The sequence below is a fragment of the Aspergillus fijiensis genome (assembly GCF_003184825.1).
Source record: "Aspergillus fijiensis CBS 313.89 unplaced genomic scaffold BO72scaffold_6, whole genome shotgun sequence".
Lineage (NCBI taxonomy): Eukaryota > Fungi > Ascomycota > Eurotiomycetes > Eurotiales > Aspergillaceae > Aspergillus > Aspergillus fijiensis.
Genome location: NW_024468982.1, coordinates 536804 through 556582, shown reverse-complemented (window position 1 = coordinate 556582; position 19779 = coordinate 536804). Strand labels below are relative to the sequence as shown.

Here is a 19779-nt window from a genome sequence, read left to right as displayed (position 1 = left end):
CAGGAGGGTATTCTCCCACAACGAGGATCTGGTGCAGTGGAGGAAGGGCCGCCGACAACACATAGATCGGACCGTGCCGTTCACTCCTCTCGTATTTGCTTTCTTGGCGCCTGGCCCCCGTCACTTCTAGTCGCTTAACTGCCAGACTTATAGCCCTAAAGAGCACCAGCCAAGCCCAGCCAAGGCTATGGAGCCTTACGCAGCAGGGCTGTGATCACGCCGAGATCTTGGCCTCATCAAGCAGAAGCCACGATTGGAGGGCTAACGGGTTCAGGAACCAACGGAGGATGCTTGGCACAACTTAGGGCTATGTTTAGCCCGCGACCTGAGCCACATGGCTCTACGCGCGCGGGCGCCTCTGCCAGCATATATTATATATTCAGTCTTTGCTGGCCAGATGCCAAAGTCTAGTCGTTCGTTAATCATCACCCTCTCAAAACCTCCGGCAAGATCGGGCACTGTGGGCCCTTTCGAGATGTCACCCACCCAACGCTTCTACGGCTTGGAGTATCGCGCAGTGCAAGACTCCGATAATCAGGATGAGGGTGTGTAATGTACTGTCGGGGCCCAAGGATCTTCGGGGTTCCAGGGCTAAGCTTTGACCAGTGGAAGGACCCATCGACGCCGAGTGCAAATACCCGGCGTTCCCACCAAAATCCACGACGAAACGCAACCGATACATCATCACGGGAATCATATGGTCCGGCCTTCTGCTTCTGGGGTCCTTCCTAGGCCTCAGCATTGTCCTGACCATCCTACTAGCCGTCGAAACAGACAACACTAGTTTCAGCACCCACAATCCTGACTATGCTCTGTACAAGAACACCGGGTTCAAAGAATGCATCAGCACACCCGTATCCGCCTTACCGTCCAACTGTTCCGTCATCCGTGAGAGTCTGCGTAGTGAGCCAGGGGGTGTGTTGGCTCTGCTGCGTCCCCATTTGCGCCACTCAAGCCAGAGTTGGTGCGAGGTCATGAGTTGTTTTCAGGATTTCAAGATCATTCCCTCTATGCCCCGGCCCTCGGCCTTCTGGCCGACCGCGCTCGACACCTGGAACAAGACGGCCATCACCTTCTTCATGGCCACCTGGCAAGTGAACAAGCTCCACCAGGCCCTGTACAGCAAGAAAGGACAGCCCTGTCGGGGCATCGAATGGGACACGTGGGTCATCCTCGCCTGGGATCTGGGATCCTTCGTCTGGTGGTGCGTAGGGCTGGGCCGGTTCGCCGTGCGACCGGCATATTACTCCCCCCCCTCGATGCTGGGCTGGATCACACTCTGGAAATACTGCTACATCACCCGGTATCACCCCTACTTCTGCGTGCTTCGCCGTGCTCCACGAAAAGCTCAGATCATCCGGTGGACGCTCACCGCGGTGGCCACGCTGCAGTGGGCGGCGTCAGCTTACCTCTGCCTCCGCGCCCTGCACTTCCGCAACACGCCCGGCACGCCGAAACCGGCCTACGACTGCCTGGAGGCGCGCTTCGCCACGGCCCCCGGCACCACAACCTGCACGCCCGCGCAGATCTGCGCGACCCCGTCGCTGCTCCACTCCTTCAGCCTCCAGTGGCCCAACCAACGACTCGGGGGTTGGATCTCGGACGTCGCCTTCTTCGCCGCCCTGTCCGTCCTGGCTGTCATCATGGTCGCGGTAATCGGCCTCTTCCCTCCTCTGGCCAGGCTGATTGGCGGCGGGGATCTGGCCAAGTGGCGTCGGCGAGCGGCCACAGTGGACTTCGGGTTCGCGGGCAATGTCTGCTTGGCGGGCGTGGCGTGCAGCATCTACGGTGGCATGACGGTCGTGGATGCCGTCCGCGCCTTTAGGCGGGGTCGCGAGGCGGCTGTCGTCTTCAATTATGATTGCACCGCGCTGCATGTCAATGTGAGTCCGTGGCGGTATTACTTGGATGTTGACTATGAGTTGCCCGTGAGGGTGGCGGGGATGTGGTTCAATGCATAGTGGGTGCAGGTCCTGGGAGTTTCTTGTATACAATGCGCCCTAACGACTAGGTGGTGATGAGAGCGTGGAGATGAATGGGTTTCAGCTATCTAGCGAACATTAACATGGCGGCCGAAGGCAGTGAGCTGCCTGACTGATGAGGAGGCCAGGACTCTCCACAACAGGTAGTTTAAATAATCTGAATTCCTGCCTATCAGGTCTTTGCATTCTGAATATGATTCTCGACTACACCGGTTAACGGCAACCTCTGTGTTTGTAGCTTCTCATTTATCCTTCCACCCATATACCTGACGACATATTGCCAGACCTCATCGTTCGCTACCGAATAGAGAGGGGACTTCGAGATTCGAAGTTGAGTTCCGTCGTGGATGGCAATCAGACACCGTACCTTGCGTCCAATAAAAGAGACAAGGAGGACCTAGCAACGACAGGGCAGGAATGTTAGCACTAACTCACCCAGTCAGAACCGAAGCGACATCCCGACCTACCGGAACAATCATATCGAACACGCTTTCCACGGACCACCGGGAATACATGAGCGCCACAATGACTTCTAGTTCAGCTTTGAGCAAGTTGCGCTCTGCGTTATCAACATCGCTGTGGCTGAGGATCGCTTTAACATGAGGTGGCAAGGGTCGAACCCGGCAAACATAAAGTGCTTCGAGGTACCACATGATCTCGATGCCTGGGATCAGCTCCTTCCCTTCAAAAACCTGTTCTAAGTTGGACCAGCCCCTGAAGAAGGTTGGTTAGTTTGCAAGAAAGATAGGCTTTGAATCTGTTTTGTTTTTTCGAGACTTACGTTACTCTCCACTTATTTAGCCAGGTGAGCTTCTGTGTCTCCTCTTCGCAATTTAAACGTGAGCTTGACATCTCGATACGGAGGCATCTGGAAAGTTGGTCTGCAGCATCGTAAGATGACATCGGTTCATTGCCGAATCCTCTGAATTCCGGATCTAGTGCCTTTGCCTTATCATTAAACCATTCAGCAGTGACCGAGTCGGAAAGGTCGACGGGGTGCTCTCGGATGTAGTCGTCGGTGAGCGGGACAAAGTAACTGGCCGGATTCAGAGCAGGCGGGACAACACGATTGGCGTCAGTGTCACCAGTGAGGTCGAGAGGTAAGGTTAGGATGCTGAGTCTTGCTAATTGCTCTGGATCTATTAAGACCTGATCGAGGTCCATCGCCCTTGTTGCCTTATACGTGACCCAGAGTTTGGATAACACCTCCTCACGCTGGGAGTCCAGGTCATCCTTTCCAGGGGCACGCGGAAAGCGACGTGGCAGATGCTTGATGATACGGACGGTTTTGCGAAGGATGGCAGACATCACGAGCAGCAGATGATCGAGGGGGGTGGATGCTCGAGGTCCAAGGTTCAGGCTTGATAGATAGGAGGTAATAGAAAGTGCGAGGGGTGTGTGGGCTTGTAGGTGTTTGGGAGGAGAAGCAAGCAAGAGATAACACACAATAGGGGTGTTGTTGATGTCATGCGACGGACCACCATCGCGCCCAACACTCGGGAACACCTCACTGTCGCGTCGCCTGACTTTTGCATAGATGCAAATTGATATAGAATATGTGAAAACTTCAAGCAACGAAACTTCCGCACACCTGAATCAATGCTGTGACTCGTTCTTTAAGACTCCAGTATGGGGCCCAGTATGGGGGCCTTATTCCGCTCACACGCACAGTTTATGTTGCAGATACTGTGTAGCCGCCGGTTTTCTTCCAGGTCTCACGCTTCTCTCGACCCCATTATTTCACTTGATTCACTTTCTATCGTGAGTCTCATCTTTCCCTGGTCAGCCAGGATTTGATAAAACCGGTCGTTTTTGGAATCTTCAGTCTAATGCAAACAAATTCTAACTCCAATAACCATTTCCTTCCTGCTTAGTTTAGTAAGCCGCCCCGATGCATAGTGGAATCAATATGACCTAGATCTGGCCTTGCTGAATCTACGTCGACTTGGTCATTTGTTATATAGATCAGTCAACCAAGTCTCTATTGCCTGTGAGTAACTGTCCGCATTGTATGCGCAGCCTGGCAGACTATGTAGTGTCGAAGTCAATCCTAAACACTCAATCGAAATATGTGTTTAGTATAGGATGTTCAACTTTTGCCAAATGATAACAGGAAAACAAACTCGTCCATACGGCCACGTCTGCTTATGTTTTCTGCTACACTAGGTTACTTTTTATATTTAGACTGCGTGTCAATACCTAAACCCTGGAAATAGCATCACTAGTCTAGTTCTGGGCACAATCATGGACCCACGTGTTCACAAGAAGCGTCTTGGTATAGTCAGGAAATAACATTCATAGGCGCCAACTGACAAGCACAGCCTTAGCAGATAATAATAAATTGCTAGTCTTATACTCCGCTAGCCAATATTCTACCGTTAAGAAAGATCTCTTCCGTTCATTACAAAGCTCATCTTTCCCTCATACCCGTTCACCGTCGTAGAACATGAAGGAATGTAATCCAGCCCCGATATTCTGGTAATACATCTCTTTCGTGTCCCCCAGTCACATTTTATCACGAACAAAATTCAACCTTCTAATCATGTCGCAGAATCAATTATTGTTTTAGCCACAGACATACGAACGGTGGTGGTGCAATTAGAGCTTGGTATACACACTTTGTGGTCCTATTTTCATTCAATGATCTTTAAAATTTCAATTTTATGTTGAAGCTAAATATCAAGCCCAATGGATGATGGACTGATCGAAATGACTAATTTCGGAAGGCAACTTTCAGGTGGGTTGTGAAAGCAGGCTTCCAATCTGTCAAACAGGTTTGTATTCAGCTCAGGCTGGGAAATCTATGATCGTCGATGTCTCACACAAGTGAAATACTAGCTAAAGTGGATCGACTAGTCTGAACTAGAATTATTCACCCCTTGAGAGTATTGATTGATTGACAACCACTACTCTGAGCGACGTGGATGATGGTGATCTCTCAGTATGGGAATGGTTGAAGTCCCAGGTGGAAAGTAATCTGTTATGTCTGGCCTCGATCTTGATTTCGCCGCCTGATCTTTTTTCTCATGCGAGACGTTGTTGCAGTTCTTGGTAGCCTCTTCAAGTATTCTAATGGTTTCCAAATCCCCGTTCTGTACAGCAAATTGCTAGAATGGGTAAGCAAAGTCAGTTTACTTTGGGAAAGTAATCGTTGGTATCACAGAGCTCGACCTTACCAGAGCAGTCGATCCCTGAACGCGGAGACATGGGTTTACTCCCCGCTGAAGCAAGAGAAGCACTTTATTTGCCTCGCCTCTTCCTGCAAAATCGTGAAGAAGATGGGTACCATCCACTTTACAATTGACATCTGTGCCGGCCTCGATCAGAAGTTGGGAGACTCTCTCGTGCTCCTCAGAGCTTCCAATCTGTGTCCATGGGGTGTGGCCGTCTTTGTTTCTACTCTCGATGTCTGATTGCCGGGTTATCAGAAATTTGACCATCTCGGGATGGTTGAAAAGTGCGGCTAAATGAAGGCAGGTATTTTCTTCGTTATCGCGTTGAACACAATGATCCCGGATGGTGAAGAGTATTTTTGCTATATTCATGCGACCAAACCTCGCTGCCACAAACCGAGCTATGAATACTATTTCGTCAAAGGCATTGGGAGCTGTTTGTTTGCCCCAATCCAGTGCAGTACGGAGACTTGCAAGATCGTCGTTGTATGCTGCCTTCAAAATACTCACAGTGGCAGAGAGGACACCATCACCAATGTATGTATTGTATGCCTCATTCCCCGTTCCTCTGGATATCTCATTGGCGATGTCTTTGACGATGTTTTCATAAATACTTTTACCGTCGACCATAGTATCAGCAATGCCGCCCAAGAAAGCGCGATCATAGTGCTTGCAGAGATTTGCCCGGATTTCACTGTCTTCTGAGATACTGTCTCGCATTATCTCTGCCAATATTTTACGGTCACTGTCGTTGTTTTGTACGGCATTGAGATCTGACTCGGCTGTGGTAACTGCGTCGGGAACATGGGGCTGGTTTGAGATTGACCCATTCGGCGTGGAAGCGCTATAACCCTGTGGTGTAGCAGGACTGGCAGCTGCATGCTGTCAGTAAGATGTACAATCTTATCAAGTATCGGCAACCAATACCGCGCGCTCGAATTCGGTCCATGGTGGTGACATTGCGGGCGATTTCTTTCCGAACTTGTGTGTCACTGATCACCGTACCATTAAAGTGAATCTCGATCTCCTTCTGACCTGCACTGGCTTTGCGCGTCTCCTTTTGATGATCAGCCCATATCCACACATCCCTGGTCTTGTTCTTGCGAAAGCCCCATTTCTTAAATTGGTATTGATAGGCATTTTGGCTGTGAGCAGAATTAGTAAGGCTGTCAAAGCCGAGCAGGTTCGTACCTGGCCCTTATCCCGAATCTTGTTTCCATGTATTGCATCAACTTTTCCAGCTTCATATTTTCATCCAGGTACAACTTTCGAATTGTATCCTGGTGGTCAGACAGGCTCATATCGATGATTTACCGTGTAATCAGATGCCGTTGTTTTCTTATGGTTGAGAATGGCGGGTAATGTGAGCTTTTTGTACCCAACGGTTGTCCCAGGTTAGCTTAGGTGACCGCAGCCCATCTGCACGGCCCCTCTCCTCGATGAGATCAAAGCCCTCGTTTGTGGCTATGGCATCTTCTGGAATGGATCAATCAATACCACTGTCTCTGTGGGGCTTCGCTTTTTGGTATCGCCCAATCAAGAATCGAGAATCGTTTAGGCACAGGTGACAGTCCCGGTCATCTTCTGGCATGGTCCAATCGGCAATAGGAGGTGAAATCATTCAACTGCCTGTGCGGACAATCACCTTCTGGCCCCGTCCAATTACATTAGGATAGTCTATCTCCCTGCGTTATGACTGCGGCTGAGACAAAGTCCCTTGTGTCAGATTGGCTGAAACCGAAGGTGCACAGCTGACGCCAGCATGGGACTTCTCTTAGCTGCATCAGGTTTGTAAAAGAAAGAAAGAAAAAATAAAGGAAAGAAAAATGAATTACTCCTAGCTTACTTTCTCAAAGTAGGAACTAGGTGTAGTCACTCGCTTACTTTCTAGAGTGGGAACTACGCGTATTGACAACATCGTCGCTCATGTAACTTGTCGCCTGCTCGCTTGAGCAAAGATTTAAAGATATCTTTCCCCTGATATCTGGCAAAAAAAAAAGTCAAACCACATCCTAAGGTAGGACCTGTGCGCGATCATCTGTTCTAGCTTTGGGCCCGTCATTTTTCAGCATGAGCCTGTCATTTGGAGACATTATTGGCCTACTAAATCTTTTGGTTAACTGCATACCCGGTATTCGCTTCGCCATAAAAGGTATCGGTGCTCAAATCCGCCGGTCGCCGCTCGACAACCAAGGTACGTCCAATTTCCTACCATCTACCTCCCTTGGCCCTGAGTCCTGCTATTCAATGATTCTCGTCTGCCGGCTGACTCATCGTAGACCACTCTCTTCTGCCAAATTTGCTCAACGGCAACGGTTCAAATTGTTCAGGTGAATTCGGCTCGTGCCATAGAGTAATTCACTCCCGACCGGCCCTGCCCCGACCAGCGCTACCACCTCAATATATGCAAGTGGCCGCGTTTGCCTTCATCGGAGCGGTAAGTCACTTCAAGTCAAGTGTTTATAATACCTCGGCCGAGATCTCATTTCCTTGGTTCTTCGACAGGTGATCAACATTGTCCCTCACAGACATGAGGCGCCGTGTGCAGGAACTACTGCTTCCAGACGTACACCGCTCGATATTGTCTAGACTATGAAATGCAGGCTTACAAGGGCTGCAAAGATGATTTTGGTTCGTTTTACCTATCCAGGAGCTAAGTCATGAGGAGTGAACTGGATTTCGTGGTGACTGACGCCTTGTCCTAGGTTGATGGTCTCTTTCTCTCACTCAACATACAGTCCTTCTTCTCTCGGCTACATATGCACGCCGGGAGTTGATGTTCTGTGTCGAACAATGATTCCGGAAAACATCAACATATGATGAAGGGACCAAGGCTAGTGGTTGGGATTAATATGTTCCGGAGGCCTCGGATATAGAGAGTCGAAAGAAATTTGATCAGGGGAGTGCCTACTTGCAAAATACATTGTCGCTGATATATGGTTGAGTGGGAGTAGTATTTACTGTTTTGTTGAAACGTCAGTACATTCAGTACTTTGCGTTGTCTTTTATGTTTTTTACAGTTGTTTCAGCTTCAGTCTCGCTTCTGCCTTGATAGCGTGTGTTGTACTTAGACTCGACCGCAGATGAGGAATTTTTGGATGGATCTTGCCCTTGAAATCCCATGATGAACCTGTATGTGATTCAAGATATCAAATTAAAGCAGCAGCGACAGCAGCGACCGGAACCTTACCTAGCCGAGAACCTCAATCTCTTGGAAAATCAGCGAGCGATCGGGACATTTGCGTAGAACTTTTGACTCATTGTGAGGAACGACTGAGCCATTTATAGTGCCCAATGGGTATGATCCCGATTGCCACATTCTTGTTAACATAAGTGACCAACCCCTCTTACCCCGCTCCGGCTATTAGTTTAGCAAGTTGATCAGTTGACAGGAATACACCTTTCTCTTTCCGTTCCAATCCAATTCGAGCATAAAGAATGATTTCAGACTACTACCCATCTGCTTTTGATTTACTTCTTTGCACTTTCCTACTGTGCACTAGATTGCCAGTACTCAATCCAATCATGTCTATCATGTCTACAAGCAACTACTGCTTGAGCTGTCATCGATGACAATGGAATAGAAGAGTTTACCTCATCGAGCATAAATACCAAAATCAACCAGAGCAAAGCATCCTGCCTTTCTATATCTTTTGTGATCTCTAGATATGGAGATTTTGTATAAAACGACAAAACCCTGAATAAAGCACCGGTGACTATAGTGCCTGGGAATAATGTAAACAACCAGTCTGCAGAAATCTGAGCTGGACAAGTACTCTTGAACAAGCCATCGAGTATATCATGCTTGAAGTTTAGTTCACCTTTCGTTTGAACTCTCGAAAGTGCCCCAGGTTTCTCATCCGGTCAGTGACGATACCTTAGACATGGATAAGGCTATCAGCTCCGAAGGGGTCGGAAAACGAAAAACACGTGATCTCAAACGGTGTTAGTATAAATCTAGTACTAGAGAATCTTTTCTCGCGGAAATTTGCACGTGACCATCTTGAAGCTCACGTGTAGATTTCAGATATCATTCGTAATATCAGACGGGGCTTCATGATCTATTTTAAGGTTTAGGTGATTAGAAGGAGCTCTGAGGGGGTTGTCAAAAGAGCTCGAGAGTCCACAGATCTTGGTATTTCTGGCTCTACCCTAGACGGATATCGAAACGAATCGAACCTAAATCAGTGATATGTGACTCCCAATAGGTGAAAAGTGATTGCACTCAAGCAGAATACAAGGTTTAGATTGTAAGTAAGTTGCTTTTCTGCCAGGCACACTTGGTCAAGCATTTGACTATATGCTGCAGCGGTTGGTTCCAGTCGATGACATTCACGATTAAGGGGATGTGGTCGGAAAAGGCAAGTATCACCAACAGAGCTTCAATGAATATGGCTTTTGAGGGTTTAAAACTGCTCCTAGCTGCTGCATTGTCATTCTAGATGATATTGTAGCTATTCTGTAGGATTCTATCACTGCCCTGATTAGCACAGCAGCAGGTCCTTGATTGTAAGAACCTTCTCCCATGACGCAAACTCGGAAGGCATGTTATACGCCTTCTTGACATTATTTCCCTTCCTACTTCCAGAATCAATGTGATTCATCTTTGTCCAATTGCTGTTAGCACCTCTGATAATATACAAATATTTATGAAAATCAATTAATCTGAAGCATTGTCTTCCAATCTTATCAGTGCACAATAAGTGCCATAGCAATAATTCTCGGAAGAGTAAGTCACGGTCTACAAAGTATCTACTAATTTCGTATATATCAGCTGGTCCTAGTATACTACAAATAAAGAATTTATGAAGAATATGCGCTTATGAAGCTGCCCAAAGAACTGATATCTTCCAAATATACTAACATAATACCGCGTGTTAAAATCTTTTTTGCAGTGATAAGAAAATACCATCAATCTATCGCTAATTATCTGATTCTGGTCAAATAACAAACCTCCAACAACCCAGTTTTAGGAACTCCCCCTTTGCCCTATACACACTGTGACTCTTATATTTTCATGTAATTTTTTCTGTATCAAATACGCAAGCATAACAATATACATAGTTAAGCGGGTAAGATCTTGGCGCTATATCAGACGCTGGGCTAGATGCATGCCTACATTTTTTTTAGTACCAAGCTTAAATGCATCCTCTTGCTGCCGCTCGCGCTGCCATTAAAATATTCTTGGAAAGTGACTCGAACTTTCTTGATAAACAGGGTCAAAGCATTAAGAATAAATAATATGTTACTGGCAGTGCCTAATTTCATAGATCACAAAAGCACAATTCCTCAATATAGAGTTTTCTTGAGACATTCGTATGTGAAGGACCTCTACTCTTTTTCATATATCATGTTTTCGCTTTTTGTGATTGTAACTCATTTGCTGCTTTTATCTTTAAATATTGCCATTTTCCGGCCAGGTATAATGAAATGGTTATCTAAATCAGATGAGGGTTGGCAGTTCCACGATCACTGGTCAAGACTAAGTGTAAATTGCAAGTAAACATACTGGAAAGGCTACCTTACAAGGTACAAAGCGCGACTATATATCTAGCTTATGTAAATATTTTTGTCTGAACTTTCATCTTTGATTCTTAAGTTTGCTATCCATGACTCATATCATCTAAGTTCTAAATCGAGTGACTAAATCCTGATTAAGGGTCACAAGAAGTGGTCCTGGTCTGCGTGCACAGGTAGCATCCTACGGCCTGATTCTAGAGCTGTCGGAGTAGACCCATCTTTGCACTTCGTTTAGCTTCCGTGCCGCGGTTATTTTGAATACTCATGTCCCTGCACGCACAGGGAACAGAAGTAGAGTGCCTGGAGCAGTTTTGTTCCTTGAATGACATTACCAATAGACTCTTCGTCGCCTTAGATAATCAGTGAGGACTAGGCTCTCGGACAAATTCAAGGCCATTGACTCAAGGATGAAAGATATGTCGAGGCTGGACTCTCTATGGGATTCTGATATGATCAGCAGTCGGGAAGCAGCGTGGTAGCGAGCCATTTACCAGTTACCAGATGAAAAGCCCTATGTGTCGCTTGCATTTGAATTTTCATTTTAGCTTTCATCATTTCTAGGTAGGTCCCTTCAATTCGATTCCCAGAGCATGACCCAAGGTTGAGCATGGCTTAATTTCTCGTCGCCGGACCTGATCTAGATCCTGACGCTTCCTTGCCTCTTCACCTCGTCCCCTATAATGACACTGCAGACAGTAAGTACTATCAGAATTAAGCACCGAATTGACAACCGAAACCCGAACGTAGATCACTCACAAAGGCCCCTTCCTATTTGTAATCGCCGCCCACTCAAACCTTGTCCATCGCAATCTTATCCGCATTCACCCCATCCTCTTCTTCACCGCGCTTCAGCATCCCCATCATTCTCGCCCAAATACCTTGGTTCACACGTCCCTGCACCCAATAGCCCGCCTGTCTGCCCTCCTCTCCACCGCCATCCGCATTCCCGATTCGCGCAGACGCCCTCGCCTTACACGTCGTCAACCCGTCGTCCATCCGCACTCCCATTGTCGTCAATGGTCGACTTAACAGCGTATTCCCGAGAACAAAGACGGGCCTCGTGCCTTTGACGTCCAATCCATACCAAGGCAGATGGCACCACGAGGTCAGCGCTACCCGGGGCGTGCGGGAGCCGTATCCACGCGGAACTGCCGGAGTGTCCCGGACTGGCAGATGTTGGTCGATGATCTGGGCCACGCAGACGGGATTGCGGGCGTCTTGAATGGTCTGGCGGATATGGTGAGCGATGTCGACGAGATCGTCCGATGCCGATGAGGCGGGGGCAACAGGTGCAACTGGGACGTTGATCCAAGGATTGGTCAGGGCGCCTGGGGCCAAAGCGAGATGCGATTGGATGTTGAGAGTGAAGATGAGGCCGGTGTGGGCTCCCTCTTCCTTGGCGGTTGGAGAGAAGGCCGACTATGAGCAATTAGTGTCGAAACGGGAACCCCTGGGCGGGGGGGGCAATGGATTTGAGGGGTCTATCTGGGTGGCTGGAAGGCACCGTACCTGATACACGAACGCCATCAAGAGGTCATGTTCCGTGACTTGAACCCCCCTGCTCTGCGCCTGAGCCATCCACTCATCGATTCGCGACTGTGGCACGAAGAGCATTCGGCGCACCCGACGGGCGGAAGTGGGACAGAACGCCCAAAAGCGTTGGCGGAGATACGCCACCAAGAACCTTGCCCAGCTCACCTGAAAACCTTGCGAATAGCGAACGGCAATCGGGTGGTTCGGCGTGTCGTCGTGGACGGCCGCGGTTTGCCCGGCCTCGATCACCTCGGGTTTGAGGAAGAATTCGGGTCGAATTGCAGTGTCCCCTCGAACATGCGTGCCTGATAGCAGCGCGCAGTACGTCTTGGCAATCCAGTGGATTCCTGGAATCAATTAGCAACAAGAAGCACATGGCGTCGGAGGCTGCGAGGACGAGTAGCGTACCCCCGGCGTCGGATAATGCGTGTTGAACGATGAATTGGATGACACATGCATCGCGCAGATGCACTGTTTGGATGGACAGTGCCTGTCGACCATCGTGCTTTCCTCCCTTGAACCGAACCAGTTTCTCCAGTATCTGGGGGTCGTAAAAGACAGGCTCGGGCTCGGCTTCGGTCGAGCACAATTCAGCGGTGTTCGACGGTACAAACTCGTCCAGGCGCAGATTAACTGTCTTCGCGCGAAAGATTGTCCCGAGCTTGCTGGAAGTGCAATTTCCCTTGACAAATCTCGAGCGCTGCGTGACCGTGTGAAGTTAGCATTACTTAGAAATGTAAACGTCGTTCGTGTGGCTGCGCAAAACCCGCCTTTGTATTCAATCTTGTACCCAGGATCGGATATTCCGTAATCATTTGTCGTGTCGCCGCCAGACATTCCTCCGGCGTCAGTTTGACCGGCAACGCAACCGTCAGATACACCTCGAGCTGGCGCGAGAAGGACAGTTCTAGCGGTGAGAGCTCCATTTGCTGCTCTAGTGACCGCTCGGAGCTTGGTGGTGAGCATGACACAGTATTGTCCAAAGGCTGTTTCTCCATCATCATCTTCAAGATCGTGATCGATGCAATCTAGCATCTCTCGTCTTTCCTCCTAGCCCCGCTGAAGATGCAGACGGAGGTATATGTACCCTCTACTCCGTACCTCCGGGCAATTCGCCCGATGTGGGGTTTTAACCTACGCGGATCACGACGCAAAGATAGTTAATGAATAGGTTCGATAGTCTTCGGAAAATTAAATCGCGATCGTCAGGGCGCCGTAATTGTAATCTGTCCTGCACGCAAGGAGAGCCAATAAAAGGCTGGCAGGGTTTTTCTAGCATCTTAGATAATGGGGTTGAGGGTCTAGAGTTTCCATTTTCCAGACATGGCTATTTTCATCCTCTGTTTACGCCTATGTTGAGGCTTCTGATGTATTGGTTTTTCAAATCTCCATGAGAAAAAATGGATTCAACCGTCTGGGCCTACGCTCGCTCCCGAGCCAGCCCTATTATCGCCCTCGGTCGGATCTGTGATTCTTCATGCGCATCAGGAGTTATCGAGCCATGATCCGGATTAGGAAATTGATCATTCAGGGGGAGCAAAAAGCAGGATCTGCGGTGTCGATCTTCGGGAAAAGCCAAGGAAGATAACTCGAACCCTTCGCTTGGCGGGCCAAGTTGCGCGTGGTGGAGCCGCCCGTACCGAATACGATCAGCAGTTTCTACGGCGAGTCACGACGCGGCCCGAATCTTGATTCCGTGGGCGACGAAGTTGAAATCGATCCGGTGTGGGGTCAAGGAAATTGGACGCCATGTGGAACTGTCATGCAGCAGCCGGCTCCTTTCTCCTCGTGGCTGTAGTAAAAAAAAAATAAAAAAAATAAAAAAAAAAAAAGCTGAAATTGTGCTACAGCTCGGCTCGCTGATAGCCAAACTGAAATGCAATGATCTTACCCAAGCAGTCACAAAAGAATCAGGGAGAAACACATACTAAAGGGGGGATTGGCTTGTGGTGACTAGGTACCCACCCAACTGCTAACCTCCCGGCGTGTGGCTTGAACGCGGCCAGAACGCGCGTAGGTGTCATTCATTAGGGCTTACTCTCTGACAGCTTGGAACACGAACTTGAGCCTCGGCACCAGGTTCGAAAATGGATCTATAAGACCATAGTTGAACGTCTTCAACTCCTCCAACGGATTCCAGGGAGGTATGCGGAGGCAAGACAGCACGTTCGCATTAATGGTCACCAGGCCCTCGACAAAGTTGAGGGTCAGACCTATCTCTGTTTAAGGTTCCTATCTTGTGGATAAAGATATGTCCGTTCTGGACAGGAATTTGGCCACTGATAAAAATAGGTAAAAGCCGGAAGCCTAGCATAATACATCTACCCGCGATAGGCGTGTTGCAAACACTAGAGAGGAGCAATAAAAGCATATAATTGCTGCTGGTGTTGGGAACGTGATTTTCAAGCCCTAACCACCGCACGAGCCACTTGGAAGGATCCATCTCTCATATTCTCCGAGGAACGACACTAGAGGTTTACGATCTTGAACTTGCGCATATCGTATCATGTCGTACGGAATCCAGGGGGAATCGCTACGAATGGAATTGATTTCACCCGAGAATATGTTGGATAGTGGAAGGTGGGTGGCGCTAGTATCAAGATTCTATGGTCCTTGGAACGTTTGTGATGTGTCAATTTATACCAACCCCTGATAGTACTAAGGGAAGCTGGGATCATAAATTCATTCTCGGAATGACAATTCCAAACAGAGTCTGTGAGCAGCTGTACATATAACAGTACTGCGACACAAAAATTCAAAAGATAATTCCCGCCTCCCGAAATCTCTCAAATGCTTCCAACCAGCCATCAACCGGATTTCGCTGCTCTGTAAATCCCACCGATCTCAATCTCTTGGAACTGAATTGTCGGTCAAAAGTGAGCCACCACCCAACGGAATCTAACTGCTTCTTCCCCTCGCCAACCCCGCAGGTCAGTGCCTTTGGAGCCCCATTTTGAGCGAACAGATGGCGGTATTGGTCGATATATTCACTTGGTTTCAGAGTGTCGTCTTCCGCTGGTCCCACCCCTTTCAGCCCGAACCAGGCCGCGATGCCCGGCCAGAGGTCGCTAGCGCTGACAGGCGTATCGCTATCTAGCATGTTGACGATCTTCCCACCACATGATTCTGGATGCAGTGCGGCATGGATTGCAATGCGACCGAGAATCTCACCCGACACAGGCGTATACAGCGACCGATACCCAGCTTCGCTCCCAGGGAACGGAACCTCGACCGCTTTGTCGGCGGAGCCTCTGTGATTATAGGCGTATAACGAAAGGTACTGCGCCCAGTGGAGAGCAAGGGAGTACGCGGAGCCGTTGGGGGAAAACCCAACCACGGCATCCGGACAGACCTCAGTCCAGGTCCAACTGCGACCCTTGCTGGCCTTGGTCAGAATCTTTCTGAACCACGGATATGCAACAGTCTTGGCGTAGTCTTCCGGCAGGGTGTCGGCCATTGATTCCTCGAGTGGTGGCTGGAAGACACCCTCGGGATTGTAGATGCCGTAGCCCTGCTGATGTTAGCCTCACACTCCCGACATGTGACTAAATGCCTACTTACTCTTGATCCGCCGGAATACACGAACGATCGGAGTCTTGGGGCGACGATGTTCAATGCGTCGGCCAGTCGCTGCATGATACCGCAGTTCTGGGTGCACTCTTGGATATAATCGTCGTTGAGTGGCGCAAAGACTGATTCATGTTAGCATATCGTCATCTTAGCCCTGCTTCCGACCAACGCCTACCGAAATAGAAGACGTGGCTTATCCCCTCCGCGCCAGGGACCTTTTCTTTGAGCTGCTTCGCCAGATCATCTGTGCTTGTTTGTAGCAGATTGATCCCCGAAACTAGCTCAAAAGAAGGTCTGTTCGGCCCTGAAGGCAAACAGAGGTCGGGCTCTGCGACGGGCCGATTGAGCACCGCAGTGACACGAGAGAATTGGCCTGGCGAGGGGTACTCCGAGAGCAGCTGGTTCAAGGTCGCCCATCCGAGCAGTCCAGCTGCCCCGAAGACAATGGCATGAGACTCCGTCGCCATTGATATTATGTCGTCAAGTCTTGGAAGAATGCGGTAGGTGTTGTGGTGCTAAGTTCCCCGCTTTGTGAGATTTTATTTAAGGTCTCGGTAATTCCAGGCGGGGTCTATTTTGGGGTTAGTGCAGCCCGCGCAGTTGACTCAGTCAGAATGAATCATAATGAGTACCCACAATGAAGCACAATATTCGATGGAGAATTGTGATCAACGAAAGTTTGCAGCATCCCCTCCGAGGTATAATACCTTACAAATTGTATGGTACGCGATGATCTTGTCTTGTTCCTCTCAGCGTGGCATATTTTGGAAGTTGTTTTCGGGCTATCTATGGAATGCGGCTTTGTTCTGGATTAATTCTGGATGAACAGAACAGCATGCTATCATTGATTGTATAGCGAGCTACTGGGCCTAATTTTGAATGATCCGATCTCTATATCGTGTTTCCATATCAATGATTATTACTGCCTAACAGGCTGTTTCCTACTTAAACTCCTACTCGACCTCAGCTTACCCTAACATAAGAATCCCTTCGACCTCAAATACCCTAACAGTACAATATTTCGAGTAAACCTAATGCAATTTATGACTAAATAAATTTGCCTAAGCTTAGCAGATTCAGTGAGATAAGAGAATACCATCAGAAGAAACAGCGCCATGAAGCTGATGGGGCTGCCGCGGGTCAAGATTCTGCGCCGCGCACATTCTTCGATACCCTGCCAGAAGCAGAGCGCAAATCCCGCATGAGCAATGGCATATCCCCCCGCGAACATAAACCCGTACACCGGACTTTTCCGGTGTCCAAGCTGTTGGGCCTGCCGCAGAAGGGTGTCGAGCTCTCGCAGCAGCCGTGACCGCAGCCCAAAGGCGTGGACAGTCCGAGGGCTGCCGAGCATGCTGTGAGCCCACGATCCCGCCTGTGCTTGAAGCTTCAAAACGCGAGTTTCGATGGAGGCGTCCAGGCCGGCGGTGACCCCCATCACCATCAAGGTAGCAGGGGCGATCCAGCTGCAGATGAGCGTCAAATTCCACTGGGTGGCGAAGGCCAAGCCCACGGCGGATATGCACGTCGACCCGGACTGAAACACCAGGCCCAGCTTCTCGGAAATGCCGGTCTGAATGCTTCGGCCATTGGAGAGCGCCTGCGTGGCGATGGCGACCCCGGATCCCGCGTCGAAGAAGGCCGCTTCCTGTGTTAATCCCGCCTTGACGTATGCATGGCGGATGTTACGGGTGAGGCGGAACGCGGCCAGGGTGAGCAACGTGCTGTACCCATACGTCAGGGCAAACCAGGCAAGGCCAATGAGGAAGGAGAGGCTGGTCGGCGGGCTGGTCAGCGTCTATCAATCCTCGAATGAACGATGTGCAGGATACCCTAGGCAAGGCCAAGGGTAGAGTAGGAAACTGACGGCAAGCGACTCGCGTCCCTTCGAAAGGCCTCGTCCGAAGACGCGCCCGTGGTATACGCGGTGATGAGGGTGAGCAATCGGCCGAAGTCGAGATTCACCAGTGCCATGCCAACGCCGGAAGCCAATGCGGCGGCGACGACCTGCATGGTGTATTCTGTTGGAGTCGCATATCGAAAGATTCTCTATTCGGATCTTAGCGGCAATGGCGGAGTGTAGTGCACGAGGTCGGGGCTTTTCTTCTTTCTCCCATGCCCGAAAAGAGTTTGCATCGTGCTCGTGCGCTTCTCTCCTGGGAGCGTCTTCGTACTCGAGACCCATCTCTACCCAACTGATGTCTTGTGAACACGGATCAGTTCAAATTTGTGCAGTTTCGGATTCTGCAAAGGGTTTGGCTGAGTCGGGAGAGAGACTATGAAACGCGGAGACCTGGGCATATTCAGCTACTTGTTTACAGCCTTTAAATCTAAATCGAGACCGCTGACTCTCTACCGGGGGTTAAGTAAATTCTAAATCCCGAAAAGGTGAAGGTACAAAAACAACTTTGTGCAGAGTGGGGAGTGGGGACTCATTACATAGAAATAATGTTTTATATATTCATTCCATTAGTTTGATAAGTTTCACAAGCGCAAGCCGCGGAACGTGAGGCGACCCAAGATGCAGAGACTTGTGGATCAATCCTATAAATCCTACCAATCCTTTCTACTCATGCAGACCCTCCGTCACATCGTCGAGGCCTATCATGACCAGCGCGCCTCGCCCAGGCTCTTATTCCCCCTGGCATGCCAGCCCCAGACTCGAGCCAGGTCCGCCCAAATGCCTCTATTGGAAAAGATGGTTTTTGTCCTACAGAATGCGAAGGGTGAGGTGGGCCCATCGTCAGGACGATACTACGGGCGGTATTGATCTTTCATAGATGGGAATCAACCCTCGGTCTCGGTGTTCGAAATGCTTCTCGCATCACAAAGCCTGTCCGATCTGTGCTTGAGAGTCTACTTCTCGCAGACCTATTCCGATGCCGAGTTTATTATCGTGAATGTTGCTCTATACGGTACCGATTTCCCTCAACTTCCTTCCCTTCCCTACGGAATTGAAATGTCCAGCTGAGGATCCCACAACAGCGTTGATTTTAGAGGTGGTCCTCGTGCGAAAGAGTTTCGGGTCGCCGCCTGACACCCTGACCGAGTATCAATGGTATTACTCCATGTGTCAGGCGAACATCGAGACCGCACTGGCAGGGCTGCCGCTATGCATGAAGGCGAGCCACGACCTGACCTTGGCGCTCTTTTTTGCGGTAGGCCTTCCAGCCCGATGAATGTACCGTTGCGCATGGAAAGGGGCAACTGATCATCATATGTTTATCAGGCCACGTATGCCGTGGACATCCTGAACCCCTCCCTCTCCTGGAATCTAGTGGGCATGGCATCCCAGCATGCTCGCACACTCGGGTTCCACACTCGCTCAGTCGGCACGAGAGACCTCTCGAACACCCTCAACTCCAAAGGGCTTCTCTTCTGGGCGATCTATGTGCTGGAAAGGTTCTTATGCCTGCGGCTAGGCCGGACCTCGTCTTTGCAGGACGACGATGTGACCTTGGCCCCGCCCCAAGCATCAATGGCGGGTGAGTCGGCTCTCGCGTACTTCGGCAACACGGTCATGGTTGCCAGTCTCGCGGGAAGGATCTATGAGCAGCTATATTGCGCCGGGGCGCTTGGTCTGCCGGCCAATGCACGGCGGGTCCGAGTGGCCACGTTGTCGCAGGAGCTAAATGATCTGATCGAAGCTTCCCACACCATCAGGGTAAGGACTTCGAAAATGTTCCGCGTCTGTTGGTTCCGATGGGCTCATGATTGGTACCACCGCATATATATTCTAGGATAATTGGATTCGTCATGCAGTGGATCACAATGATCGCGAGACCGCCATTCACACGGCCATGACCGGGGACGTCCAGCGGTTTTCCATGCTGACGCTCATCCACCGCGCCACCCCACCCCACAGCCTTGAAACCACCATTAGCAAGGAGCGCATTACCACGGCCCGCCACGCACTCGAAAAGCACCAGGCAATGATTCGCAATCTTCACCTCAAGGACTCTATTTTTCTGACCTCTTATATCACCTGGTATCAACCGCTC

The 19779-nt window shown here is 49.7% G+C and overlaps 8 protein-coding genes across 8 annotated transcripts in view; 3 read left to right on the top strand and 5 right to left on the bottom strand.

The window, feature by feature from the left end:
* Nucleotides 1–428: 428 nt before the first annotated feature.
* Nucleotides 429–2236, top strand: BO72DRAFT_483373 (uncharacterized protein). Its single transcript, XM_040947797.1, has 2 exons — nucleotides 429–545; nucleotides 607–2236. The coding sequence occupies exons 1-2, from the start codon at nucleotides 476–478 to the stop codon at nucleotides 1959–1961; spliced, it is 1425 nt and encodes a 474-aa protein (XP_040805237.1). The 5' UTR covers nucleotides 429–475; the 3' UTR covers nucleotides 1962–2236.
* On the bottom strand, nucleotides 2155–3290 carry BO72DRAFT_524676 (uncharacterized protein; the record flags this gene model as incomplete). Its single annotated transcript, XM_040949895.1, has 3 exons — nucleotides 2155–2379; nucleotides 2450–2696; nucleotides 2764–3290. The coding sequence occupies 3 exons, from the start codon at nucleotides 3288–3290 to the stop codon at nucleotides 2155–2157; spliced, it is 999 nt and encodes a 332-aa protein (XP_040805236.1).
* A 1364-nt stretch (nucleotides 3291–4654) lies between these two features.
* BO72DRAFT_444758 (ankyrin repeat domain-containing protein) lies at nucleotides 4655–6486 on the bottom strand. Its single transcript, XM_040943889.1, has 3 exons — nucleotides 6083–6486; nucleotides 5159–6030; nucleotides 4655–5089 (listed from the first exon to the last, which is right to left on the bottom strand). Exons 1-3 carry the CDS (start codon nucleotides 6102–6104, stop codon nucleotides 4889–4891), a joined length of 1095 nt encoding a protein of 364 aa, XP_040805235.1. The 5' UTR covers nucleotides 6105–6486; the 3' UTR covers nucleotides 4655–4888.
* A 4859-nt stretch (nucleotides 6487–11345) lies between these two features.
* Nucleotides 11346–13212, bottom strand: BO72DRAFT_518571 (uncharacterized protein; the record flags this gene model as incomplete). Its single annotated transcript, XM_040949658.1, has 5 exons — nucleotides 11346–12094; nucleotides 12185–12271; nucleotides 12374–12555; nucleotides 12617–12908; nucleotides 13090–13212. 5 exons carry the CDS (start codon nucleotides 13210–13212, stop codon nucleotides 11465–11467), a joined length of 1314 nt encoding a protein of 437 aa, XP_040805234.1. The 3' UTR covers nucleotides 11346–11464.
* A 1610-nt stretch (nucleotides 13213–14822) lies between these two features.
* Nucleotides 14823–16282, bottom strand: BO72DRAFT_444756 (uncharacterized protein). The gene is made up of 3 exons (XM_040943888.1): nucleotides 15954–16282; nucleotides 15770–15900; nucleotides 14823–15719 (listed from the first exon to the last, which is right to left on the bottom strand). The coding sequence occupies exons 1-3, from the start codon at nucleotides 16243–16245 to the stop codon at nucleotides 14964–14966; spliced, it is 1179 nt and encodes a 392-aa protein (XP_040805233.1). The 5' UTR covers nucleotides 16246–16282; the 3' UTR covers nucleotides 14823–14963.
* A 537-nt stretch (nucleotides 16283–16819) lies between these two features.
* BO72DRAFT_518570 (uncharacterized protein) lies at nucleotides 16820–17791 on the bottom strand (the record flags this gene model as incomplete). Its single annotated transcript, XM_040949657.1, has 3 exons — nucleotides 16820–16825; nucleotides 16875–17565; nucleotides 17646–17791. The coding sequence occupies 3 exons, from the start codon at nucleotides 17789–17791 to the stop codon at nucleotides 16820–16822; spliced, it is 843 nt and encodes a 280-aa protein (XP_040805232.1).
* Nucleotides 17792–17796: 5 nt separating this feature from the next.
* Nucleotides 17797–18123, top strand: BO72DRAFT_241637 (uncharacterized protein). Its single transcript, XM_040939928.1, has one exon. It carries the CDS (start codon nucleotides 17848–17850, stop codon nucleotides 18058–18060), a length of 213 nt encoding a protein of 70 aa, XP_040805231.1. The 5' UTR covers nucleotides 17797–17847; the 3' UTR covers nucleotides 18061–18123.
* A 467-nt stretch (nucleotides 18124–18590) lies between these two features.
* BO72DRAFT_518568 (fungal specific transcription factor domain-containing protein) overlaps nucleotides 18591–19779 on the top strand; it is a gene marked incomplete at its 5' end in the record, with an annotated part of 1965 nt that continues 776 nt past the window's right edge. Inside the window, 4 exons of the mRNA XM_040949656.1 lie at nucleotides 18591–18693; nucleotides 18746–18936; nucleotides 19008–19442; nucleotides 19519–19766. Of these exons, the coding sequence (XP_040805230.1) occupies nucleotides 18591–18693; nucleotides 18746–18936; nucleotides 19008–19442; nucleotides 19519–19766 (977 nt within the window). The remainder of the gene's footprint in view (nucleotides 18694–18745; nucleotides 18937–19007; nucleotides 19443–19518; nucleotides 19767–19779) is intronic.

Bases quoted from the DNA above. Each gene is read 5' to 3' on its own strand.
- BO72DRAFT_483373 (XM_040947797.1), top strand. From the start codon at position 476: ATGTCACCCACCCAACGCTTCTACGGCTTGGAGTATCGCGCAGTGCAA. The intron at 546-606 runs GTGTGTAATGTA...AGCTTTGACCAG, and splicing joins CTCCGATAATCAGGATGAGG to TGGAAGGACCCATCGACGCC.
- BO72DRAFT_444758 (XM_040943889.1), bottom strand. From the start codon at position 6,104: ATGGACCGAATTCGAGCGCGCG. The intron at 6,031-6,082 runs GTATTGGTTGCC...GACAGCATGCAG, and splicing joins GGACCGAATTCGAGCGCGCG to CTGCCAGTCCTGCTACACCA. The intron at 5,090-5,158 runs GTAAGGTCGAGC...TACCCATTCTAG, and splicing joins TTCAGGGATCGACTGCTCTG to CAATTTGCTGTACAGAACGG.
- BO72DRAFT_444756 (XM_040943888.1), bottom strand. From the start codon at position 16,245: ATGGCGACGGAGTCTCATGCCATTGTCTTCGGGGCAGCTGGACTGCTC. The intron at 15,901-15,953 runs GTAGGCGTTGGT...AACATGAATCAG, and splicing joins AAGCCACGTCTTCTATTTCG to TCTTTGCGCCACTCAACGAC. The intron at 15,720-15,769 runs GTAAGTAGGCAT...TAACATCAGCAG, and splicing joins TGTATTCCGGCGGATCAAGA to GGCTACGGCATCTACAATCC.
- BO72DRAFT_241637 (XM_040939928.1), top strand. From the start codon at position 17,848: ATGGCGGAGTGTAGTGCACGAGGTCGGGGCTTTTCTTCTTTCTCCCAT.